Source organism: Pyrenophora tritici-repentis, chromosome 1 (assembly GCF_003171515.1).
Source record: "Pyrenophora tritici-repentis strain M4 chromosome 1, whole genome shotgun sequence".
Lineage (NCBI taxonomy): Eukaryota > Fungi > Ascomycota > Dothideomycetes > Pleosporales > Pleosporaceae > Pyrenophora > Pyrenophora tritici-repentis.
In genome coordinates, this window is record NC_089390.1 from 7234588 (window position 1) to 7259442 (window position 24855).

At 49.9% G+C, this 24855-nt stretch overlaps 12 protein-coding genes across 12 annotated transcripts; 5 read left to right on the top strand and 7 right to left on the bottom strand.

Moving 5' to 3' along the window:
• Nucleotides 1–257: 257 nt before the first annotated feature.
• On the bottom strand, nucleotides 258–2294 carry PtrM4_028060 (alpha-glucosidase; the record flags this gene model as incomplete). Its single annotated transcript, XM_066103789.1, has 6 exons — nucleotides 258–786; nucleotides 843–1738; nucleotides 1792–1955; nucleotides 2005–2028; nucleotides 2087–2180; nucleotides 2232–2294. 6 exons carry the CDS (start codon nucleotides 2292–2294, stop codon nucleotides 258–260), a joined length of 1770 nt encoding a protein of 589 aa, XP_065965991.1.
• A 691-nt stretch (nucleotides 2295–2985) lies between these two features.
• Nucleotides 2986–4556, bottom strand: PtrM4_028070 (RfaG, Glycosyltransferase; the record flags this gene model as incomplete). Its single annotated transcript, XM_066103790.1, has 4 exons — nucleotides 2986–3406; nucleotides 3460–3704; nucleotides 3800–4015; nucleotides 4092–4556. 4 exons carry the CDS (start codon nucleotides 4554–4556, stop codon nucleotides 2986–2988), a joined length of 1347 nt encoding a protein of 448 aa, XP_065965992.1.
• A 2116-nt stretch (nucleotides 4557–6672) lies between these two features.
• On the bottom strand, nucleotides 6673–7248 carry PtrM4_028080 (uncharacterized protein; the record flags this gene model as incomplete). Its single annotated transcript, XM_001932515.1, has 1 exon — nucleotides 6673–7248. The coding sequence occupies one exon, from the start codon at nucleotides 7246–7248 to the stop codon at nucleotides 6673–6675; it is 576 nt and encodes a 191-aa protein (XP_001932550.1).
• A 400-nt stretch (nucleotides 7249–7648) lies between these two features.
• PtrM4_028090 (uncharacterized protein) lies at nucleotides 7649–8057 on the bottom strand (the record flags this gene model as incomplete). Its single annotated transcript, XM_066103791.1, has 2 exons — nucleotides 7649–7801; nucleotides 7851–8057. The coding sequence occupies 2 exons, from the start codon at nucleotides 8055–8057 to the stop codon at nucleotides 7649–7651; spliced, it is 360 nt and encodes a 119-aa protein (XP_065965993.1).
• Nucleotides 8058–9228: 1171 nt separating this feature from the next.
• PtrM4_028100 (Integral membrane protein, interacts with FtsH) lies at nucleotides 9229–10116 on the top strand (the record flags this gene model as incomplete). Its single annotated transcript, XM_001932517.2, has 2 exons — nucleotides 9229–9470; nucleotides 9522–10116. The coding sequence occupies 2 exons, from the start codon at nucleotides 9229–9231 to the stop codon at nucleotides 10114–10116; spliced, it is 837 nt and encodes a 278-aa protein (XP_001932552.1).
• A 1233-nt stretch (nucleotides 10117–11349) lies between these two features.
• Nucleotides 11350–12983, top strand: PtrM4_028110 (LAG1, Protein transporter TRAM; the record flags this gene model as incomplete). Its single annotated transcript, XM_066103792.1, has 4 exons — nucleotides 11350–11533; nucleotides 11588–11901; nucleotides 11954–12241; nucleotides 12288–12983. 4 exons carry the CDS (start codon nucleotides 11350–11352, stop codon nucleotides 12981–12983), a joined length of 1482 nt encoding a protein of 493 aa, XP_065965994.1.
• A 600-nt stretch (nucleotides 12984–13583) lies between these two features.
• On the top strand, nucleotides 13584–14564 carry PtrM4_028120 (Protein tyrosine-serine phosphatase; the record flags this gene model as incomplete). Its single annotated transcript, XM_001932519.2, has 1 exon — nucleotides 13584–14564. One exon carries the CDS (start codon nucleotides 13584–13586, stop codon nucleotides 14562–14564), a length of 981 nt encoding a protein of 326 aa, XP_001932554.2.
• Nucleotides 14565–15110: 546 nt separating this feature from the next.
• On the top strand, nucleotides 15111–17050 carry PtrM4_028130 (PTR2, Dipeptide-tripeptide permease; the record flags this gene model as incomplete). Its single annotated transcript, XM_066103793.1, has 6 exons — nucleotides 15111–15325; nucleotides 15392–15904; nucleotides 15958–16207; nucleotides 16256–16412; nucleotides 16464–16710; nucleotides 16762–17050. The coding sequence occupies 6 exons, from the start codon at nucleotides 15111–15113 to the stop codon at nucleotides 17048–17050; spliced, it is 1671 nt and encodes a 556-aa protein (XP_065965995.1).
• A 370-nt stretch (nucleotides 17051–17420) lies between these two features.
• Nucleotides 17421–19213, bottom strand: PtrM4_028140 (fungal specific transcription factor domain protein; the record flags this gene model as incomplete). Its single annotated transcript, XM_066103794.1, has 3 exons — nucleotides 17421–17802; nucleotides 17857–18465; nucleotides 18522–19213. The coding sequence occupies 3 exons, from the start codon at nucleotides 19211–19213 to the stop codon at nucleotides 17421–17423; spliced, it is 1683 nt and encodes a 560-aa protein (XP_065965996.1).
• Nucleotides 19214–19933: 720 nt separating this feature from the next.
• PtrM4_028150 (uncharacterized protein) lies at nucleotides 19934–20848 on the bottom strand (the record flags this gene model as incomplete). Its single annotated transcript, XM_066103795.1, has 4 exons — nucleotides 19934–19941; nucleotides 19975–20421; nucleotides 20526–20594; nucleotides 20644–20848. The coding sequence occupies 4 exons, from the start codon at nucleotides 20846–20848 to the stop codon at nucleotides 19934–19936; spliced, it is 729 nt and encodes a 242-aa protein (XP_065965997.1).
• A 614-nt stretch (nucleotides 20849–21462) lies between these two features.
• On the top strand, nucleotides 21463–22764 carry PtrM4_028160 (DadA, Glycine-D-amino acid oxidase (deaminating); the record flags this gene model as incomplete). The annotated part of the gene is made up of 5 exons (XM_001932522.1): nucleotides 21463–21488; nucleotides 21548–21667; nucleotides 21726–21924; nucleotides 21974–22374; nucleotides 22428–22764. The coding sequence occupies 5 exons, from the start codon at nucleotides 21463–21465 to the stop codon at nucleotides 22762–22764; spliced, it is 1083 nt and encodes a 360-aa protein (XP_001932557.1).
• A 714-nt stretch (nucleotides 22765–23478) lies between these two features.
• Nucleotides 23479–23607, bottom strand: PtrM4_028170 (uncharacterized protein; the record flags this gene model as incomplete). The annotated part of the gene is made up of 1 exon (XM_066103796.1): nucleotides 23479–23607. The coding sequence occupies one exon, from the start codon at nucleotides 23605–23607 to the stop codon at nucleotides 23479–23481; it is 129 nt and encodes a 42-aa protein (XP_065965998.1).
• Nucleotides 23608–24855: the final 1248 nt, after the last annotated feature.

Consider the following 24855-nt stretch of genomic DNA (forward strand, 5'->3'; position numbering starts at 1 on the left):
CTGATAGAGATTGACTGATGCTCGGGTTTCGCGTCAATGACCAATCTAGTGTTAGATGATTTGGTATCGTCACTTTGACGGGAAAGACGACATCGTTTGCAGAGAACATCAGCTGCAAGCTTGCCTCACACCCCAGCAACAAGAGACGTCGAATTGTCGCAAATGTACAAGAAACTCATCGAAAAAGTACATAACTTTTGCATCATATTCAAACTACCAACTTCTATCGAACAGAGTCTCAAAGACTACATGGCAGGCTAAGGATGAACCTCCGAGCATCTTCCGATAATACCCTCCCACGGTCTCAAGTAAAGGGTGCCTCCCAGATTATCGTTGTGTGGCCCAAGCGGATGGTTCCCAATAACCCACTCCTCAACCTTGTGATCGCCGAGGCCCGACCATTCCAGATACTTGCCAGTGAAATTGGTCACAGTCACATAGCATTCGTCCTTTGAGAAGCGACGAAACGCTACCACGTCCCTGTTCTGTGGATCGAGGATCTCGAATCCGCCGTAAACAAAAACATCCTTGTGCTTCTTACGGAAACTGAGGCATTGCTTCCAGTAAGAGAAGACCGACAGAGGGTTGTCGAGCTGTGCTAGAACATTGACGCGTGGGTAGTCGTCGTTGACTCTCATCCACGGCTTGACGTCTTCCTTACAGAATCCAGCATTCGGGGTGCTGTCCCATTGCATTGGGGTGCGCGTATGATCACGGGCTTTGAGTTGGATCATCTTCCGGGCATATTCCAACTTCCTCCAATTGTTGGCGTACTGCTTGCTGGCACTGGTCGATGCAAGTCAGCAAATATTGAAATCCGACCTGGCGGGGATAAAACTCACGCTTTCCAATAGTTCTGAGTCTCGATATCCTTGTACTCTGTGATGGGCCAGTCAGCAGGGATGTTGCGCATGCCCAGCTCCTCGCCTTGATAGATGTACTCTGTGCCCCCAAGCGTGGTGTGCTTGGTACAAATCATCTTTGCCGCATAGTCGCGCCACTCCTCGCTGTCATCTGCGAAACGCGAAACGGATCTCGGCGTGTCGTGGTTCTCGCAAAAGATGGCGTTCCATCCGTCTCTTTCAATCATCAGGCGCTGTGTTCGCTCGTGGATTCGCGCCATATCAGTTGCATCCCACTCCTGATACGACCATTTGGAGCGACCAGGTTGGTTATCCACATTCAGGATCTTGAAAAGGAACAACATGTTTAAAGATCCCTGTAGTCCGACAGTGCTGATAATTTCGTCCTCGTCGTTGATGAACGGCATCTCACCAACCGTGATGGTGTCGTACTCATTGAGCACTTGACGTATCTCGTGCAGATACTCGCTCAAGCGTGGGCCATTGGCATAGAACACGTTACCTGGCTGGAGCTTTTGACCTGGAATCGTCTCTTCGGCATCCGGGAAGTCTTGAACTTTGGAGATGTGATCTATAACATCCATACGGAATCCACGAACACCCCGGTCCAGCCAAAATCGAATGATGTCATGGACGGCCGCTCGAACTTCTTCGCTTTCCCAGTTCAGATCTGGCTGCTCTGGGGAGAACAAGGATAGAAAGTACTCTTGTCTGTTCTCATTCCAGTTCCAAGCGGACTCAGTCGTATCCAAGATACGACACCAGTTGTTGGGCGGGCCAGGCTTTCCGTCCTTGTCTAGCTTGCCCTTCTTCCAGATGTACCAGTCTCGCTTTGGATTGTCGGTAGAGGACCTGGATTCGAGAAACCAAGGATGCTGTCTAGTGGTTAGAACTTCAAGAGCCTTCGATCTTGACTGGCTAGGCTCACTTGGTTTGACGTGTGGTTGACCACGAGATCCATCATTAGCTTCATGTCACGCACCCCAAGCTTCGCGATGAGCTCGTCAACATCCGCCAAGGTGCCGTACTTTGGGTCGATATCTTTGTAATCAGAGATATCGTATCCCATGTCTACCTGGGGACTCTTGTATACTGCGGTATAATTAGGGCGACTCAGCTTGAAGATAAACATGCAGCTTACTTGGCGATAGCCAGATGACATCGACTATTTTCCCCTATCAGCACTTTACATCGCTTGGTGTTCAGGTGGTTTGGCTGCTCACCTCCCAGGTTTTTCAGGTAGTCTAGTGACTCTATGATGCCCCGGACGTCGCCATGGCCGTCGTTGTTCGCGTCGCGGAAGGAGGCTGGATAAATCTAAAACCTTTAAACCGCCATCCGGAGCTAAGGTCGCTTGCGGGAACTTACTTGATACACCACGCTTTCCTTCCACCACAGTCTCTCGGTCTTGATGACGTCAAGTTTGGACATTGTGCTGGAGGTACTGCTGTAATAGCGAAAGTGATGGAGTTTGCGGGTTTCGCGAGGGAATCGCAGCTGAGATAGTGGGGGCCGTGAAATGCAAGACCTCTGCCCAGCAAAAAGCCTACGAAGAGGTTTCATAAATTCCTAGACTCTGGACGATGGGAGCGATGGGAGCGATGGAGATTTCTTGTCTCGCGGAGCAGATTTATACATGTGTTTTCATTCAATATCTGGTGACATTAGCGTGATGTGAAGAATTACTCTGATTTTGAATTGACGTCAGGAATGAAGGTAGAGCAAATGGCTTGCTCGCGGTGACCGATTACGCTAATCATGACATCAATTTTCATGTATCATGTACTTGTTGGAGTCGCAAGATGGCAGATCATGACATCAGATTGAACCATAACCTACCTAATTCACCACGCACAGAGTCTAGAATGGACTATTCACATGTCAATCTGGCACGTGCATGTAACCAAATCGTACCTATCTGGGTTCAATTAATGCCTATCTCATCGCTACCAGCTGCGATACTATGTTGGCGATCCTAATCTCAAAACAAAGGTACTGTACGAGCTCTGATGAAAATAAAACAATTTACATTTGATTAGACCAGGATGCTGAACCTAGCAACCAGTTCCCCAGATCATTCTCATCCACGCCTTTCAGCCACCGTTCGGTTCCGCTATACACCTTACATACAAATTTGGGTTGAGCGAGATGCCATACTCAACAACCACTTCTCCAGTGCAGTCTCATCCAACCCCTTGATCCACTGCTCCGTTATACTGCGTACCTTGTTGGAAAGCCTCTCGTACTCCTGCTTGTCACTCATGAGCTTGTTCACGACCCTCACCCAAGGCGCCAGATCCTGCTCAGGAACAATGTATGTGCCTTCTTCGTCCCGGTCACCTTGTATGGGATTCACCGGAACAATGTGGTCCAGCCCGAGCATAGCCTCAGAAAGCGCGCCTACGTTGGATGAAATGACGGGGATACCACGGAGATGAGCTTCGATTGTCACGATACCCCAAGCTTCGAACCAGAGAGAGGGAACGAGGAGCACTTTGATGTTGCGCCAGGCTTCTTCCATATCCTTGCAGGTGGGGCGGAGGCTTTGAGTTGTTAGCTAGATTCACTCTGCATTGTCCGAGATCCTCAAACTTACATGATGTTCTTGACAGCTTCCATCTGCCGGCCAATCTTTTGGTCGAAACCCCAACTCTTGTATACCAGGAACTCATGCTGAGGGCACAGCTTGGCAAGACCGAGAAGAACCCGAGCACCTTTGACAGGACAAGGATTGATCATGCCAATGTACTTCTTATCCCAGTTATGTAGGTGAAGTGGCATCTCATGTGTTTGCTCTTCGAGATATGTCCAGGGATGGTGTACGAAGAAGTTGGTTTGGAGCTTTCATGTTCGAGCGCGTAACGTTTGATGGCATTGGAGACACTCCAGATACCATCAAGACCTTGGAGAAGTTTGTGCTCGCACGGTGAGCTTACGTGACCAGGCATGCCACCGGCAAATGGTCCAAAGGGGAGTTGCTCAGCAGTATGTATAACGGCGATGCGACGGGCGGTCAGGTTGGGCATTTCCTGGGCCGAGGTGGCTTGCATGGATAAGCCGTCATTGAAGAGTATATGCGTGGGAGCGAAATCCGTGATCTCTTGTTGCAGGAACGAGACGAAGTCTTCTAGTCGTGCTGACAAAAGTCCCTTCTATATGAGCAGGCAGTTAGAAGATACTCATGAAATAGTGAGAGAGGGTGTAGGACAAAAGGGTTGGCGCATTTACCTCGATGTAGTTTGCCGTCTCCCTAGGCATGGTTTTGAGTATGTTGTCTTTACCACCGAACGCTTCGTCGAAGGCTTCCTTTTCCAACGCCACATACTGAACGCCGTCATGTACGACCAGCTCCTCGACTGCGAGATCGATTCCTGCTTCTCCGTATCCGCTTCTCAGATGCATACGCCTCTTGCGTAGTTCCGGATTATGCTCTCCACTGCTAGTCATGGTACGAACATATGCATCGACTTCGCCACGGTGCGAGTAGCAGATCTGGCGGACCGAGTGACCACGTGATGCAAGATGACGCAACAAGCAAAGGTTGGCTTTGTATCCCCCTGAGGAAGAGAAAAGACCTTTTGCGGTCTGGACAAGGAAGACTCGCATGTGGTTGGGGCTTGAGGAGGTGGACGAGATTGAGGAGTTTCGTGAGAAATCTGAATAGCTTGATAGTGTGTCTGAATCATAAGACATTTTGACTAAGTGTATTCAAGCTCTGTATGGATGGTAGTTGGAGCTGAGTATTTGGGAAGTTGAGAGAAAGACCGAGGAAAAGACCGAAGTATATGTATTCTTGCGAGTAGCAGTTGTATTACACGGCTGTGGTTCCCGTGAAGGAGAGAATACACAGATCTGTCCGCGAGAACGTCACAGATACGGAACGTCAACAGGCGTCAGTGCAGCCGGAGAGTTGCCGCAAAAGGGTCCGGCTAGGTTCGGTCCTGAAATGCAGGGTCGACGTTCTTCGTCAACATTCGATAAGTATGACCATGCCCGACTAGTAGAGCACGACGCTACGACATAATGCTTCTGGGTTCATTTGGAATCGAGATGAGGGGGAAAGATATGGCACTGAAAAGAGGAGTTGGTGTCAAAACCTACCACTGTGTGTTGGTAGCTTTGCCAAGCGCCCTTCACGTCTGCTATCAATAATCACGTCTCTATCTTGTGTCTGTCACTTAACTGGCTATGGATGTGGGATCTACCTACACCCTGCGTCACACCTCCTAGTCAATAGCGCGCTTTGTAGTTTCCCTTTATGTCATGGCTGTCAAACAGTAGCTTACCCACACATGTTACCGAAACTTCGGATCGCACCCAAGTCTGTAATCCGTCATCATGCCATCGTTTCCTGTCGGTAACAAAATAAGGCTGTCAGATCTATCCACTCAGACGCGGGTATCCAATCGGAGATTTTTGACATATAGCCTCAATGATGCAGCACCGGGTTCATGGGCTCCACGTACTCAGACGGAGGGTATGAGCATGCTGCCAAGACAGTATGCCTTCCAGGTGGATGATTGGCATCAAAACACCCGATTCTGGCGCTGCGACTCGATCTGCGACCACAACGTAGGATATCTCTTCGATCGCGAAGTCGCTGTATCGATATGATCGTTTGACGTTTTTGGATTCAGTACTTTGGTGTGCCTCGGGTCGATTGTACTACAATCTGCGTCTGCACCCTTCAGCCAGCCCACCAAATCAACCCTCTTGGGCGGAGCGTAGCAGTTTCACAAACATGTTATCCCAATCTTAACAGTTTATCATGTCCTGAATATGCATAGTTCTTCCTCGCCCCAAGGTCCTTCATATGCTCTTGGCATTGTAGACTTCTTCATCGACTTTGTTCCCAGCAAAAGTCGTTCCCATCGCAACGACGTCAATCACACGCTCAATCGAGGTAAATCTGCCGCAAAAGTGAGGTTATCGCATACGGCAAGAGTAGCCACATCGGTCGATCATTGTACTGAGGACAGGTGTGATTTGATCGGAGATATCTTTCCGATGACTGGGGGCTGCGGACTAGTCACCCCACATTGGCGACTGCACGCATTGGGTGCTACTACTACTACTACTACTACTACTACTAAGTTTATCCCATACAGCAGAATACAGAGAGCTCCACTATCGTACGAGAGCGTGCAGGGACTATGCTAGAAGTACTGTTGTGCTAGGAACTGGAGGCCTTAGTGTTATTTCCGAAATTTTCGGGTACAGGCATGGTTTGGGCCCTGGATACGTCATTGAATGGTAGATGTGGATGATGTTGGTGTCATGTTGACCACAAGCAATGTCAAACAAGAGAGTTCGAGATATCTGGTCTAAAGAAAAGTTTATCTTGCCGCGAAGAGATTTCAATGAATTGGTATGTCACACTGGAGCATCATCACGGAACTTTGTTACTACACTGTGCAAAGTGGCGCGGAAGAATTTAAGCTTAAGATAAGAAAAACAAAGCTCAATTGATTCAATCTATATGCTTCTTACAGTTGCATAGCTATACGGCATATGCGGAAGCAAAGAAGACTCTCCATCTCAAAACGGTACACATTGCAACATATCCCTCGCATCCCTCGGAGTTCTTCTTGCGGTTGCCTAGCTATACAGCGAGGTATGCTGGCACCATGAAGAGCCTCCATCTAGCTACCACCCATCATACAGGGAAGTAACACATGTCCCGGCTAAGTTCTCAATGACACAATGACTAATTAGTATCCTCCAAATCTACCCAAAGAATATTCAAAGCGAACTTGTCCTCGTCACGGCCTTTAGCCTTTGATAAACGAGCCTCAGGGAGAGTCCAGACTCACTTCCTAAAGATGGCCCACTCAGGGGCAACAAAGTCCAGGGTAAATTCCTGCGTGTCCTCATCAAACTTGCGATCAAACCAATCGTGGTAAGTGCGTAACTGATCCTGGTACATCTGGCAGCTCTTCGAAACTAGCTGCTTGATGGTTGTTTGGCAATCCTTACACTTGAGATATGCTGCCCTGAAAGCGGGGACCAACTCATTATCCATTATGTGGTACAATTCGTGGGCTGAAACGCGTGGGGAGATATGTGTCAAAGTGATGAGGAGCTTTGTGAGATCTTGGATAGCTGGATCCAGATCGGTGAAACCATCGCCCTCGTTGACTTCGTGGTACCGCTTGAGTTGCTCGTCGTTGCGGACATCCTGCCGAGTCTTGTGGTAGACGACACCAAATGTACAGTATAACTCCTCCATTTTTCTACAGCACTTGAGGTAGGAGTTGACCTCTTTGATCATGTTTAGAATTTGGGCGCGCATCTTGGTCTGGCCTTCTTCCTCGCGGGAAGGGTCGGCCCACTGGCAGTCGGTGTAGTCTGAAGAGTTCCAAATTTCACAGAGTTGGCAAGACATTGTTTGAGGGTGAAAGCTTAGAGTAGGACTGTCACTGCCAACCTAGCTTTCACAATGAGATCCCAAGGTTACGCCACTGTTCAAGACTTCTTCATTAAGACAGTCTTTGTAGCGAAACATGGATGATCAAGCTGATCATTATATAGTACACTGTGAAAGTCTCTACGATACTTGTAGGGATTATTTGAATTCACAGGTTATCACACTAATCGATTGTGTACCTCCTTTGAGAGATAGGCTTAGTGAAAGACGATTTTGTGATCAACGGTCATTGTATATGTAAGATAACCCGAGCTCGATTACTACCCATCTATCACGACTCGTTGCATTTCCACATCGATGCTTAAGGTGTGTGTGGTCAAGTCCACACTGTTGCCAAAGGACCACGAGTACAATCCATTTACATTATGAATCTCGTTTCTCCATCACCTCCAGCGCACGAGGCCTGGCCTGATGAGCGTGTAAGAAGATAAGGACTCAAATGTCTCCCAACGCTGAAAGTAGGGTTATTACAGCCATATACAGGGTTCAAGTTCCAATAAGATTCGGCACACTAAAGCGGAGTTAGTCGGCATGATGACTTGAGATTACAAGCCACTTACACAGGTCATAAAACCCCATTTGATGCTTTTATCTTTGGCATCCACAAAGGAAGTCCATACGGAAGAAGTATCGCAGCAAGCATCCCAATTGACGCCGGTAGCTGCATATCCCTCTTTTGTTGCTGGTGCTGGTGCTGCCTTGACATGGGAAACTCCGGAGAGAATGAGTAACACTGAAGGTATGGAAGAGAAAGTAATTGCCTTCATGTTCGGCTTGTGGAAAAAGCTTCGATTGGTATAGTGTGAACATTTTCGATGCTTGACTCAAGAAGCACTTGCGCAGAATTTATACAAGGGCTACCCGGACGAATTTTTCTTCAAACATCCAGCCCTCATTCGGGCCGCTGGACACGTACAGTACATAGCATGTCACTTGTTCCAACATCTGGTCACATATGATAGAATACGACCAAAGAGAAAGTGTAGCGAGAAGCTCTCAGCTGTGTTTCTTATGCGTCTAGATGGGTATACACAACAGTTTCAGATGGATATCCAGTTCAGACCTGGGGCGACGCCGGATTGAATCACCAAGAGTAGGTGGACCACTTCGTTTCCCTTGAGATGTTGTGTAGGGTTGCACTTGCTGATCTGGAAATAAATACATGGTTTCATTAGGTGGAATGTTAGCCGAGTGCCATGGCAGTGGCTAGTGTACCTGAGGTATCTCTGGGGCATACCTACAGTAGTGCTGACATGGGCGTCATCGGCACTGATTTATATACGATACTGAAATAATGACGGCCTAGACTCGGGAGAATGTGACAGCCAAGGAGTTGAACAATGGAATCGACCGCAGAAACCGACAACCGACCCGAAAGCCAGGAAGACACGTGATATGATTTGAACGCTGGCCCTTTGTACCCTAAGTTTTTCGCTATCTGGTGCGATTGGGCTTATGTACCCTGTAACCTCGGCAGTAAAAAGAATGATTTGGAGTCCTCAAATACTTTTAGGTCAAAGAAATTCATCTATACCGCGATTACCAGCTGGAGCGGTACCAGCAAGGTAAAGCGGAATCTGCATGGTTGAAGCCTGGTCGGAAAGTACATGTGGCATTTCAATGGTCGAGATGGCAAGTACGAATGTGCGCATCATGGTCAAGATAAATGCCATCAGGTGCACAACGAGGACATGGATGTAGATGAATGGTGAGAGGTGGGCTGATGGGTTCCAGACGTTCCGGGCGGGGTGGAAGGAGCTCGAAGCACGTGCTGGGCTCGGTCATCACGTGAAATGAATTGGGGGCTGTGACCTCATCAATGCAGCATAGCCCTACCGCGTCTCACCCTTCAAATCCTCCCTCGACCTACCACGACGTCGTACGCCAACCTTTCACATCGCCTCGCAAGGAGTTGACCTCAGCGACAAAGAAAACAAAATGTCCGGACCGAAATATCAGAACGTGCCCCAGCGCGACTCGTTGGATGAGGCTGCGCCCGCGCCTTCGTACTCGCAGGCGCCACCCAGCTATCAGGCTGCCAACCCCGAAGAAGCTCTGTTGAGCGGCCTCCCTCGCGCGGAGAATGACAACCTTCCAGATGATTTCAAGTTTGGTGGTGTGGTCGCAGAGGCTACACTGGACATCCGGATGGCGTTTGTGCGAAAGGTGTACGCGATTTTGTAAGGAAGGCCAGGCATCCAGGAGACGTCGCATATGCTGACTAGCCCTAGAACCGTTCAACTACTTGCAACCGCCGCCGTCAGCTTCATCTCTATGACATCGGAATCATACAAGCACTTTGTCCAGACGCACCAGTGGCCGCTCTGGGTGTCGCTGTTCGGCTCCTTCGCCTTCCTCGGACTTACCTTTTGGAAGCGAAAGTCGTACCCTACGAACCTCCTGTTCCTGGGCGGATTCACCGCCATGGAAGCATACTCCATCTCCGTCATCGTATCGTTTACCGAATCCAAGATTGTGCTGCAGGCCCTGTTCTTCACGCTGGGCATATTCGTAGCGCTGAGCCTATTCGCCTGCCAGTCAAAGTACGACTTCACAAGCTGGGTGCCGTATCTGTTTGGAACGCTCTGGGTGGTGGTACTCTTTGGCTTCATGTCATCGTTCTTCCCGTACAACAGCACGGTGGAACTTGGCTATGGTGTCATTTGCGCACTCATCTTCTCGGCGTACATTCTAGTTGACACGCAGATGATCATGCGCCACTACCACGTCGAAGAGGAGATTGCCGCGGCGATTTCGCTCTACCTCGACATCATCAACCTCTTCCTTGCTATCCTGCGCATCTTGAACTCGCAGAACCAGAACTAGGGTGGGTCGGATACGGGCTTGGAGGTGTAGGGATGACTTGGGATCAGATTGTTTAGGCGTTAGGGCCAAGAATTCGTCATGCGTTAAAGCTTGGGGGGTATTCAAGCGCAAGCTAGTTCGGGACTAGTTTTTCTGTTTGAGCCATCTCGGGCAGTTTTCTTCACCTCTTGATACACAATAGCAGGATTAATATAAGTTTATCGCCAAGGGTACTTGTGCGTTCAATGTCCATGCTTCTGCGATTCCTATGGGGCCATATCAGGCGACGGCGGGGTAGGACCGGAGCTCTACCGGGACGTGGTGGGTATGGGGGTTGCAGGATGCGTGGGGCCCATGATTGGCTGCGAGAGCGAAACGGCCATGAACCCTGAATTGAGGCGCGAAGCTTTGCACCCGGACGCCTTGGCAATGTTGATATTTGCACCCGCCCGACGATAACTGCCGTCGACCCACACACAAGGTTGAGAGATGAGCAATTGAGGTTTTGTCCAGTTCTCACTACCTAGGACTCAAGACTGCCGCCGCCTCTATCTAGTCAAAACGTCTGCCCGGGCTGCTATGTGGTACAGTACATGGTAGTAAAGTTACGCGAGCATCGTATTCGTCAGTAGCGCGCTGCACAAGACAGCTACTCCGTATCGGCACAACAATTGCCATTGCCATTGTCAGCCTTCAGCGACGCCTGTCCCGATGGGTCAGAAGCAATTGCATACCCGTCGCACCTCTTCACAAGTGGAGCTGGTATTCAAGACGGAAACATTGGCTGGTCGCGTAGCCCACTCAGGAGATTGACATTGTTGATCCGCGCTTGCCCCCATTCACGTCTAAACCCTGATCATCTTTGCTTGGAGGGACCACACCGCTCCCTCTTCCACCTTCTGCCGCCTTGTTTCCCCCGCAGACCTTCCTACTCCTGTTGCACACACGGCCGACGTGCACGACTTTCTTCTTCACCCCATTGCCCATGTCAATGGCTGTTTGTTGCTGAGATTCCGACTGTATACGCTCGCTACGAAAGAGGCTGGTTGAGCGATTCAAGAAGCTCAGACTGCCAACACCAACACGACTAACGAAGCGCCCAACTGCACTCCACGCCTACCACGGCCTTGACGCGCTTGCCCTGAAGCTGGCAACCCGTGGCTGTTGTCTGCGACGCCCAACCAAGACAGCGATACCGTCGCTTCATCGCACACTTGTCCCCACGACCAATTCACATTACAGAGGTAGCCAATCATGGCCGCCAAGGCGACGCTGCCAGCTGGCAATGGCGCGTTGCGAGAGATGCGCACGGCGGAAACTCCAGACATGAGCATGGCCACGGCACCCAAGAGGCGCAAGCCGAAGACCAAGGCGAAGAAGGTCGAGGATGAGGGGCTCATCGCCTCGTTGTGCACCCTCATCTGCGAGCACCAGATTGGTAGGCCATGGGAAAGACATGAAATCGACAAACACTGAAAACTAACTGTCACAGGCATCTCCGTCAACCTGCTCACCCTCCTCACATTAACCCACACCTTCTTCCCCCGCGCCCGAAGTCGGACCTCCAAATTCTTCCACATGTCGTACTATAACCCCGAAACCAACATGTACGGCTGTGGCACCGACGACCTGTCGTTTGTCCTACTATGGACCGTCATATTCACGGGCCTACGGGTAGTAGTCATGGAATACCTGCTGGATCCGTTGGCCAGGCTCGGTGGCATCAGATCGAAGAAGGGACTTGATAGATTCAAGGAGCAGGCATGGCTCGTAGTCTACTACATTGGCTCATGGTCGCTAGGCATGGTACGTTGCATCGCCATGAGTGTTGGGAAGGGTTTGTGCTAACAAACCACAGTATATCATGTACCACTCGGAGTTTTGGCTCAGTCTCCACGGCATTTGGGAAGGCTGGCCCTTTCGTGAGGCCGACGGTCTCTTCAAATGGTACTACCTCGTTCAATGGGCCTTTTGGGTCCAACAGATTCTCGTCGTCAACATCGAGGAGAAGCGCAAGGATTACGTTCAAATGTTCACCCACCATGTCTTCACGATTGCCCTGATGTTTCTATCCTATGGATACTACCACATGCGTGTTGGCATTGTCATTCTCACCATCATGGACTTTGTCGACATCATTCTGCCCGTAAGTTCGTTTGGAAAGACCAAGGTCGCAAAACTGACAGCAACAGACGGCCAAACTCCTCAAGTATACGGGATATTCGAATGCTTGCGACTATGCCTTTGGCGTCTTTGTCCTCTCATGGATAGGCACCCGCCACATTCTATACATGATGGTCTGCTGGTCCATCTACGCCTATGCACCCGTCGATATGGCTCCCGGCTGCTATCTCGCCGACTCGACCTCGAAACTATCCGGCTTCGTTCCCGCATCCAACACCTCACAATTTGAAGCATACGGCGGAAACAATCACTGGGGCAATCTTCTCAAGGCGTACGATGACCGCAACGGGCCCATCTGCTGGAACCCGCAAATTCGATACTATTTCCTCGCTCTCCTACTTGTGCTGCAGGTCTTTTGCTGCATATGGTTCGGTACCATTGCCAAGGTTGTGTATAAAGTACTCAACGGAACTGGTGCCGACGACTTGCGCTCAGATGACGAGTGCGATGAGGAAGAGGTCCAACACGACAAGACCAGGACCATCTTGAACATGGCAACCACGTGCACCGAAAGCGGCATGAGTTCAATGACGCCAAAGGAAGAGGAGGTCGGTGTCGATGCACTCACCTTTGCTCGCATAAACGGCGCCAGCCAGCGACGGCAAGCGAGGAGAGAAAGCTCTCGAGCGAGTGGGATTAGTATTCCCGGACATGGCGATCGCAAGGAGTTATTAGGCCGCATTGGGTGCGACAAGCCTTCATAGAATATGGCTGTCGATTTTCTTGAAAATCTCTTTGGCGTCCCGGGGAGCATGGTCGGAGCGTGTATATCTTCATAGTTGGGTGGGTGTGGGAATCGCCGCGCCTCGGCTATATTGTTTTGTTGGTGCTGTTGTTGGAAATGTATACCCCATAGAAAGCGAGAGTGGAAGGTTTCTCTTCGCTGTTCCTACACTCCTTATGCCTACACATGTTCTGCGCCAAGCCCAATGCGGTACCATCTATAGAGCCATTAGGATTTGCATGACGAATCTCACTCTAGATATTTTCTCCTACGCGGCTTCCTCGGCATTTCCTAGTGCAATAGCGGGGCACCTTCTTGGAGCTACTAATCCTCTCGCCTTGGTATTTCATCCATTTATGTTAATCAAGGAAATCTGGACGTCGCCATACTTTTGCGTCAATTGTTTTCGCTTGTTTACAGGGAAAGTAGATGATATTCCTTGTCCCAGAGGTTCAACAATCCGAATCCACATCACACGTATAAACCCAGACGAATTCTCGCAAACCCTTTCCCAGTATCCGCTCCACATCCACAACACCAATTCTCTCAATCACAGAATTTCATACAAGAGACATCAACCATGAACACAAACACCGACGAGTCACCTCTACCCACACCCCCCTTCCACACCCTCCCAAACATTCACAACCTACGCGATGCCGCCCTCTCCGTCACAATCTCCACCGGCGCCTCCCTCCGCCCCAACATCCTCTTCCGCAGCGCCGACGTATCAAAACTCGATATTGGCGATTGGAAAGCCTTGAATAAGCTCGGCGTAGCACACGTCTTTGACCTACGCTCCAAGCCCGAAATTGACAAGACTCTCGTCGTCACCAGTACCGAGGACAAGACATGGATAGAAAAAATGCAACAAGCAGGCGTAACCCGAACCTGGACTCCGATATTCTCTGAGCATGACTATTCGCCCGAAAAAATCGCTGTGCGGTTCGCGAAATACATGGAGGAAGATGTGCGTGGTTTCGTTGAAGCTTATACGAGTATATTAAATGAAGCCGGTCCTGCGTTTGGTGTTATATTCCGGTATCTCGCCGACCTACCTGCTCCAGGCTCTACCGGGGATAGCGAAGGGGAGAAATTGGGTGCGCTGGTTCATTGCACAGCTGGTAAAGACCGCACGGGACTGTTTTACGCGGTACTATTTGCGTTTCTTGATGTCCCTGCTGAGCAAATCGCGGTAGAGTACAATCTCACGGAGCTGGGATTACGGTCGATAAGGGAGGGGAAGGTTGAGCTGATAATGCAGAGTTTAGCGTTTCAATCGTATATGAAGGCGCAGATGGCGGCGGCGGGTGATGCTGCAGACGGAGAAGAGTTTTCGCCAGAGGTTTTGGAGATGGGGAGGCAGGCTGCGCTGCGGATGTTTGGGGCAAGGAGGGAGAGTATGATGGGGACTTTGGATGTTTTGAACAAAGAATTTGGGGGCGCGAGGGAGTATATGAAGACGAGGTGTGGGTTAGATGATGGAGTTTTGGAGAGGTTGAGGAGGAATTTGGTGGTGGGGGGGTGGGAAGGGCATAGGTGCGAAGGTGTAGGTTGGTAGGGGAGGATGTGTGAGACTGGCTTCTAGAAGTCATCTACGCGTAGGCATGTCAGCCCCCGCAATCAGCACAGGATCAAATGCACATACAGCCGATCCTATCTCCTTCAGATTCACACATCACTGACATCCTCTCACCTTCTCTATCTACCCCATGAAGACAATCTACCTCCACACCTCACGCCTCTCCATCTCGCATCCCAACCACACCCCCCATGCGCGACCAAGTTCGTTCACACCCACCTCCCTCCCTCCCATTGGCGGCATCCACCACTAGCGCCATCGGCTCCGATCGGCGTGGGCCCCCCCAGTACACACGAAGTAAGCCCGGCATGCACACCAGCAGCCCACACAGTAGATAATCGCGGGGTTCGGGCGATAACGCCAGGTACACACGCTTATCGCTAAGAACAAGTGCAAAAAGACGGGTCAAGGATACATACATACATACATGTGCGCAGGGGGCCATCTTTATGTAGTTTTGAAGTTTGAATTCCAATTTCACTTTTTTCAGCTTTTGCACAACGGCCTTGTTCTCGCCGCAACACAATGGCGGATGTTACTGGTACTGGCACCGCTGCTGCGGTCAAGGTGCATGAGGATGACATGAACGATGTTGATGGTCCTCCCCACGATGTTCAATACAGCACGTTACGTCGCGTACCCGACCGCATTCCGTGGGTTGTGTTGCTCATTCTGATTGTTGAGCTGGGTGAACGATTTACGTATTTTGGACTCAGTGCGCCGATTCAGAATTATATAAAGTACGTTTTGCTATTACACATGGTTGCGTCCATGGTCAATACGACAAGAACTGACGACTGATTTAGAAACCCACCACACTCCGACCTCCCCGGTGCCCTCGGTCGCGGCCAAGCCGTCGCCACTGCTCTGGGCAACTTTTTCAAATTCTGGGCCTACGCCTCCACCGTCATTGGCGCTATCATCGCGGATCAGTATCTCGGTCGGTTCAAGACAATTGCTTTAGCATGTGGTGTTTATATCGTTGGCCTCGTTATTCTGGTCGCTACATCGACGCCTGTGGGGGTGTCGTCAGGAGCTGGGTTTGGCGGCTTGGTTGCGGCCATGACGGTGATTGGGTTGGGTACCGGCAGTATCAAGGCGAATGTTACACCCATGTGCGCCGAACAGTATAAGCCTGATGCTGCATACACGAAGAAGTTGGCGACGGGGGAGTGGGTGATTGTGGATCCCGAACTGACGGTTGAACGCATGTTCAATTGGTTTTACTGGGCTGTTAATGTTGGCGCGCTTTCGCCGTTGATTACGGTGAATGTCGAGGCTCATGTGGGGTTTTGGGTGGCGTATTTGATCCCCTTGGTGTAAGTTAGCCTCTCGTGTTTGACTACTCCGTTGAAGATACTGACATTCATAGGGTTATCGTTATTGGTGCTACTGTCTTTATCCTCAGCAGTAGGCTCTTCATCAAGACACCGCCTCATGGCTCGGCTGTTATTGATGCAGTTCGCATTGTGACGATTGCCATCAAAGAAGGTGGTTTCGAAAAGGCCAAGCCGAGTGCTTTGGAGGCCCAGGGAACATTGTCGCGTCATCGCTTTGCGCAGTCGCCCAACTACACCGACAAGTCTGTAAAAGAAGTGCAGTCCGGCATCACTGCGTGCAAGGTATGTTCGAATCCAGCTCATGGCTTCACCCAGCTCACCCACCCTTAGTTCTTCCTTTTCCTTCCCCTGTACTTTGTCTGCTGGATCCAGATTTGGAACAATCTCATCTCGCAGGCTGGAGATATGGCTCTGCACGGAACGCCAAACGATCTCTTACAGAATCTTGATCCAATCGCCTTGATCATCTTCATCCCGCTACTAGACTGTGAGTTCCCAAATGATAACATCCAGAGCCATATACTGACAATATCTGAAGTCGTAATCTATCCCCTGCTTCGCAAGTACAAGATCAACTTCAGCCCGGTCCTGAGGATGACAGCTGGTTTCATCATGGCGTCCATTGCAATGGCGTATGCAAGCGTACTCCAGCATTACATCTACAAATCGCCACCAAAAAGCATCCACGTTTGGATCCAAGCGCCGGCTTACATCCTCGTCGCGTTTTCTGAAGCCTTTGTCATCATTACCGGGTTGGAGTTGGCGTACACAAAGGCACCCACAAGGTATATTGTGCCGATCAAACACAACGCCTCAATTATACTGACGTATGGCAGTCTTCGCTCCCTTGTTTCAGCTTTATTCTGGCTGACCATTGGCATCGCCGCCGCGATTTGCATTGCCCTTGCACCCGTATCACAGGATCCGTATCTGGTATGGATGTATGGCTCCCTTGCAATTGTCGGCTTTGTCGCAGGGTGTGCATTGTATATCTGCTTCCGAAAATCTTTCGGGGAGGTGCCGGTAATTGTGGGCACTGCAACGGGAAATGATGTTGGTGTGAGCGAGGTGACCGAGCACGCGGGGAAGCTTGCTGTCGATGAGGAAGATCAGTGGCGCAAGTAGTTTAACTCATCATCTCAGCTTCCTTTTTATGGTTGAGTGTCCAAGAAAAGCAATCTTTCCTAAGAATAGACATTGCCAGCTTGCATGTTCATTACTCCTGACGTCTCTTGCAATCTTGTCGTCAAAACATTATCTAAACCTTTCCAGAAGATCGCGTCGATGCGTAGCAGCGAAAATCGCAAAATTTCGAGCGATTTGCATTGTAATCTCACCGCTCGCCGGGCACGGTCGAGAAGAACTCGGCACTCTTGTGCCTCTTCTGGGCTCTCTGATGTCACGTGAAGTAAAAGGGCAAGGTTGCACAGCGTAGACCAGCCTAGCGTACACCCTTTATCATGGGGTTAGCAATGAAATCTCCACTCGCCAAGTTTTACATACAAAAAGGCCAAAACCCGTGAATCCAACTGCTTTCGAGATTGGACGTAAAGGCTACAAAGCTCGCGACGCATGCTTTTGCTCCAGCTCGCGAAAGTCGACGTGCTTCAAGCTCACGGCGCTCGTGAGTGGAACTTGAGGTATCTACGTTACTTCTCAAAGCGTTAAAGGGCCGGAGAATTGCTCGGAAGAGAAGGACTTTGACGATATGGCCGCCGAGAAGCAATGGACCTGATAAATTGATGTCCTCATCTTTAGAGTCGCAATGGATATCAGAAGCAGCGCTGGACCAACGATTCAACTCTTCCACTAGTGTTTGTGCCTTGCGTAAGGTGCTTTCATAGTCCCTTGCGAGGACTTGCACTGCTTTCAGAGTGCTACAGATGTCAGTCATTCATGCGTGACGAGGCGGTGGACGGGGAAAGAGTTACAATAGTGTCTTCAAAGCTGTATGTAAAATGATGGTAAGCTTGTACATGTGGATAAAGTGCGCGGGGAAAGGTGTCTGGCTCTCATGCGAAAAGTCGTCTAGGCATGGTTCCGGAACGAGCCAATCGTCATCGTGTATAAGACAACTCCGGCCTAGCACCGCGGCATGCCAAACGTCTACCATCTTGACAGCCCACGATAATCGTTTCCGTAGTTCAATTTCTGTCGAGTGAATGTACCAATGGGTAGGATCGAAGTGCAAGCCTAGTGTCTGCGAGACAGTCACCATAGTGCCTACAAGGGACCATTTGGTTGCATAATCTGGCATTAGTGGCTTGTGTGGTGGTGCAACAAGTAGCAGGATCAAAGTTTGCAGCGTAGAGAGGTCTGCCTTGTGCAACTCCCTATGCACCGCATCCGAAGCAAGGTCCCATAATTTTTCTGCGTCAGGGAGATCGTATGCTATTTGAACGGATAGATAGTCGTCAAAGCCAGCAAACGGCAGGGTAATTAGATATAGTGCGGCAAGAAGGGAAGGATTCGATCGCTCCGGCTCTACTGAATGCGCTGGAGGAAGTATTGGAATGTGTGGGTATACGAATTGAAAGAATCTACAAAAGTCAGCTCAAATGTGACAGAAAGTACTATTGATCTTGAGACTTCATACAAAGAGATCAACCTGACACCAACATCGAGACTCACCAGCTCCTCTAGCTGTTGGCGAAAAGTATCGCTGTTCTCGCCACTATTGTCCTCTGTGTCCATAATATTTGAAACTAGCATCTGGACTGGATGAACGTGTTGGGCCATTGAGCGAACAGCTAGCCGCTTGAAGACGAAGTTATTGTCCGGACCAAAATTGTATCTCTGCATGAGGTAAGGGTCCATGTCCCCGGTGAGACCGCACAATACGCTTGTCGTCTCGTTTCCTAGTGCCGTGGGGGATGGAAGGCCAAGATGACCCACAGACGTATCGTTGGGTGATGTGTCAATGTGGTTGAACGCCTGCACATCCATATCAATCATGGCCTGATCCAGCCAAAACCCGGCTGATGGGTCTGGCAATTCGCCTGGCAGAATATAGCCCTGCTGGTCGAAGAAGGCATTGCCAGAATTGAGACTGTCGTTATGCTGGTTTGTTACGTCGGAGTTGGCTGGCTCCTGTGTCGAGTTCTTTGGCGATATATGCGCCGCGGATGCAGCAGGCGCGCGTGTGTTCCTGGATGCAGCCTCGAAGGTGCATTCGCGCCGCGAAAGATGACATAGCCGGCATGGTGGCGCAGTATCGATGCGGCATGCACTCTTCCGCGCCCTACAATTATCGCATGCTCGCTGCGACTTGCTCATATATTTTCGCATGTTGTGTGGTCAAGAAGAGGGGCGATGGTGAGGGTTGTCATCCGCGGCGTTATCGGATGACATTAGTTAGTTAGGCTGCCTGGGCCGCCCAGGCGTTCGCCATTTACGCACTAACGCGTCTTGCAAGACTCGTCCTTTCTTCCTTTCCTCTACCCAAGCAACATCACGACGTCGCAACTAGGTCTAGATTCAGATCTTGTTTGGTTTTCAGGGCCTTTTTTGCAAAACGAACACGCGCACAGATGCAGCATCGTGGGTGCCGAACTCTACTGCACACACACGAGGCATTCATCTTTCCCAGATCGGCCATCTGGTCATCTATACAGTGGCCAGCCTCCACTAATAATTCAAAAAACTCTACATCAATGCGCGCTCGAAGCCATCCGTACCTTTCGCAACCCCTTGTCGACCGTCACTATTCCAAAGGCCGTGTGCCTGCCGCAAAACCCTACAAGTATCCCTGATGTATTCATGTCCTTTACTCAACCCCCTCTCCGGATGTATATAGTGTCCAAAAGCGTGCGGCATCCCCGAGTAGCATTTCTGAGTTACACGATTTCCACTCTTCGACAGTAAATCGCCATATCGATGCGCTTCATCTCGACATATATCGAATTCGGCTGTGATGATATGGGTTGGCGGCAGTCTATCAAACGACCTCGCCAGTATTGGCGAAGCTACCCAATCTTCGCATGCCTCTTTTCTAATGTCTATTGCATATTAGTACGCTGAGTTTTATCAGAAAGACGATGAGCATTTACCAGCCGGGATCCAATAGTCCAAGAACCATTGCTCCCTTTTCAGGCCGCCCCACGGTGCATCTTTGTATAGCGCTGTGCTGGGGTACAGCCTGGCAACGTTGGATCGCACAGGCTCCTCAGCGATGAGCCACCTGAAATCAGTTGAAGGCACAACTAACAGCGCCAGCCTGAGGTCTATTCCGGCATCACGCGCCATATGCGAGAGAACAGCTGACATGTGACCGCCCGCAGACAAACCACCAATGGACACGCTACTTGCATCGACATTCAACTCCGCTGCATGAGTGATGACCCATTGGAGCGCATCCCACGAGTCGTAGATGGCTGCGGGGAACACAAATTCAGGAGCGAGGCGGTAATCCACGTCAACGATTACGATGTCAGTGTTGTTGCAAACGCTTCGGCACCATGCAGCTTCACTATGGAGTCCACCCAGAACCCATCCACCTGTTTTAATGTCAGTATGGTCGAGTGTAAGCGTTGAAGTCACTTGCCCCCATGATAATTCAGATGCACTGGAAAAGGCCCCCGGCCCTCCGGCGTATACACACGTATTCTGATTTGGCCTGCAGGCCGAGTAACAGGGATCTCAATCTCATCTTCCTTGAACACAGACGGGCCTGGTCACTGTCAGTAGCCAACTCGTAAGGGACATATGGCTATGCTCACCGGACCATGTTGGGTATGTGAAGCTGTATGACAGAGGCTTTCGACGGACTTCCTCAATGGGGACTTCTTCAGCCTGACGGTGGCGTCCTCCGTGTGTGTTCCAGACTTGGACCCATTCCGGATCAAGCCTTGCCAGCCATTGCTCCGGAGCCTGATGAGGGATGCCTACAGTTTCGACTGCTGAAGATGGCACTCTCATGGTCATGTCGTCCAAATATCGTATACTTTCCAGGTAATGGAATTGATGATGGCGATCCGAAGAAGATTACTTCTTGTGTAGCAGGCACTCCAAGCGGTAGACGCCCGAGTGAATTCCTACCGGTTTGTACCTTGCCATTTTGACGTGTCGAACATGCCTGTCACCGCAGACTGACCATTACTCGTGCAGCAGCGGATCTGATAGGAATGCCAAGACAGGCAGCCGTGCGTCCCTATCAGCATGTCGGGCCGTTTGATAGGAGTTCGCAGGCCAGCTTGAACCTCCTCCGCATGGAACGCTATCATCACAATCTAGAAGCCGGAGCCGTACACCGCAAACTTCGAGATGGAATGTGAGTTGTTAGGCCAAGACTCTGTCGGCACGGAAAACTTGAACGGAAAACTAAACGGGAAAGCCGACGGACATTATCCTACACTAGTTAGGCGCTCGACAAAGTGGCGTGACTAATGTGTACAGCGCAACCGTCGCAAAACACTGTTCTGTGCTTCTGGTGAAGCTTAGTGACCGGTTGGCAGCGTTGATATAACAAGTCCTAGGTACACGAATATTACTCCTTTGAAAGTTCAAGATACAATCGAACTGGACACATCTCAACAAACATGCAAGACTCAATAGTGATCGTCGGGTGCGTTGTTTCATACCAGAGCCACTCGATATGCCCACTGCATACTGACCCAGTCTCAGCGCTGGTGTGATAGGATTGGATGTCGCGCTCATTCTCGCGGAGAACGGTTATAGCCGACACACCACTATTGTCGCGCAACACCTACCAGGAGACACATCCGTCGATTACACCTCGCCTTGGTATGATAAATATCACGCGATCTGTTTGCCAAGAATATGTAGCTAACTCCAACTATAGGGCTGGCGCGAACTTCTCCGCTATATCAGGGAGCGACAAAAATGCCCTCATATGGGATAAAGCTGGTTACAAGCGTCTGATGAAGCTTGCAGCTACCAATAGCCCCGCGGCTGCCATCAAGAAAACGCAATCATTCGAATACTGGGATAAGAAGCCAGCTGAGGAGAAGCTGGAGTCTCTTGCAGACTACCTCGAAGATGTTGGTGTATTTACCAGGATCATCATTGCGGAGCTAACATGGCAGATAGTTTACTGTAATACCCTCGGATAAACTTATACCAGGTGTTGAATATGGCATTTCTTTCACGTCAGTTTCCATCAATGCTCCTCAGCATATCCGATATCTCAAAAGCCAGCTCGAAGAGCAAGGCGTGAAGTTCCTGCGACGTAAGCTGGAGCATCTAGATTCTGCGTTCCTTAGCGAGCACACCAAGGTGGTGTTCAACTGTATAGGGAACGGCGCGCGTCACCTACCCGGTGTTCAGGACCAGAAGTGCTTCCCTGTCAGGGGACAGATTCTGCTTGCACGAGCACCGCAAATTGGCCAGAACATCATGCGTCATGGCAAAGACTATGAAACATATATCATCCCACGGCCCCATTCCAAAGGTAATGTGGTTCTTGGGGGGTACATGCAGAAGAATAACGGGTGGGTAAACGTATCAGCTTTGTGACGATTGGATTGGAACTGACTTTACTCAGCACCGGCGATACCTTCGCCCACGAGTCGGAATCAATCTGGAAGCGGACTACAGGACTGGTACCCGCTTTGGACATTCCCGAAACAGAGATTCTAGCGGCTTTTGCGGGGCTTCGGCCTGGTAGACTGGGAGGCGCACGCATTGAGAAAGAGGCGCGAAGTGATGGCCGTATTGTTGTGCACAATTACGGAGCGGGAGGGACAGGGTATCAGGCTGGATTGGGTATGGCGATGGAAGCTGTGGGGCTTGCGCTTCCGTACTTGAAGGACCTCCCGAACAGTTCGGATATCTTTGTTCCAAACACTGCGGAGAATGCTGCGATTAGAGCGAAGTTGTAGCGCAACATACCCTACTACCGCAAACCAGCTGTACCTCTTTGCATCGCCAGCTCAGACCTCGTACTGTCCCGCCCCCCCATTGTCTCTCATCTCCCAGCTGGATACTGTGGTAGAGGGATAGTCTCAATAGTCAGAAGAGAGGCTGCCGACCCGCAATCGGTAGAGAGTAGAGAACAAGAAGATATCCGAACAATGAACGGTAGTATTAAGAATGGTGTATGATAAGATGATGTCGAGCTTCTCCTCGCGGAGTTGCCCTAAAATACTCAACCCTAGCACCGATTACCTAATGCCGAACACGTGACAAGCTACTACACCACAATACAAATATGGTATTGAAGCTCAACCAGGCCATGCAAACTTCACTGGGGTCTACTCAGCGTGAGCGGGTTGTTATAAAGCTAGCGACCAGCGCAGTGCAAAACAGCCGGGAAACGATAGAATTCAAACTTGAAATGCTTTGTATTGGAAGCAACGCAAGGTCGAATGGAATGACTGGACTTTGATTGCTTATCCACATAGCTTCTACCCGTGTGCATGGCTAAAGCTCGTTCTCTGTACACGTGTTTCTCTTCCACTTCCCATTTCCTAACGCCATCCAGATACCCTCAGTGACCTTGACCAACGATTGACTGAGCTATATACAGCCCATTCTCGGTTCCTCGATAGCGAGCAAGTCTAAAATTGTTAGAGAAGATTGAGTCGTCTATACGTTTAGAGGAGGGCACCCGGGATCACGAGGTTCGTTTGGATTGCTGCTGCAACGATGGGGAACAAGGGCAGTGGAAGCAGCAGCGGCGATGTGATTACCGCGAGGAAAGTAGCAATAATTGAGGTCCTCATCGTGATTGTAGGGCTAGAAAATATTCGCTGGATTGAAAGACGGTTTGAGTTGATGATAATGATGGGTTGAGGGGAGAATTGAGGGGTTATATACTGTAGTATTCTATCAGCATCCTCAGATCTATCAGCGCCATTGTTGGTATATTACGCCGACATATATCCCCATTATTCTGGTGTCTCGCGCGATAGCCTACAATAGTTCGGCCTTTGCAATGACAACGCGGGTACATGAAGTTTCGATATTGAATTCCGTCTCATACCACCTTTTTTATTATGTGATCTTGTACAGTTGTTGGACTAAGACACTTCGTAACAGAACCTCTGACTACTGCGCACATCCGCATACTGCTATGTGGACATGTAGATTAAGTTTCGTCTGTATTATCAAGGAGTTTTCATGTTGAATATAATTCTTTGGGTTTGCGCGTGGATCATGCAATACGAGGCCGGCGTTATGGTTCTTGTTCTAAGTGGATTCAATGATTGCATGAGCTGATGTCCCGCCTTGTGGAAATTTTCCAACATGCACGTTACTGATGACATACCATCCGGGTAAAGTTGGGGCTGTTCTGGGCCCAAAAAGAATGATCAATGTAAGCCTGACGTCAGAAGGAGTCTACAAGACGCTGCTGAAATGTTCTGTGTGCTTATGCCCGGTCTTGTCCAGTGCGGAACGCATTGATAGTTGGTGGTGTTGTTGCAAAAATAACTATGAGCAGAACGTGCGGTATGCTTCAAGAATACTTCCTGCTGTAATGTTGGACTGTATCACTTCTTCAATGGTTATATATATTACAGTCAGTCTCGACCTTTCTGCCATCGGGTACGGTGACGCGGACTATCTGGCCTTGGGCATCGCAGACACAGCATATGGACTCGATATGATCCGCCGCTGCAGACCTCAATTACCGTGGTTCCGGAGAATATGACATATCTAGTATCGAGATGTTCAGTCGTGTGCACCCAACAGCTCACCACCAACTCACTATCGCTCCTGTCTACGGTGTATACCCTCAGACGCTACAAATACTGCACCACACTAGTTTACCAATGTTTTTTTTGTCGAGTTTTGTCAAGTATCTTCAATTTAGCCAGTGGAATCAGTCAATTCTCACTGTAACAGGACCTTTCTGAGAGGGGGTATATTCAGTCCTTCTTTACTTTGGTCCGGAAGAACACGAATTCCAATCTGACTCAATTCACATGCGCCCACAGCAAGAGTAATACGGCGTATCATAGTAGAGTCTT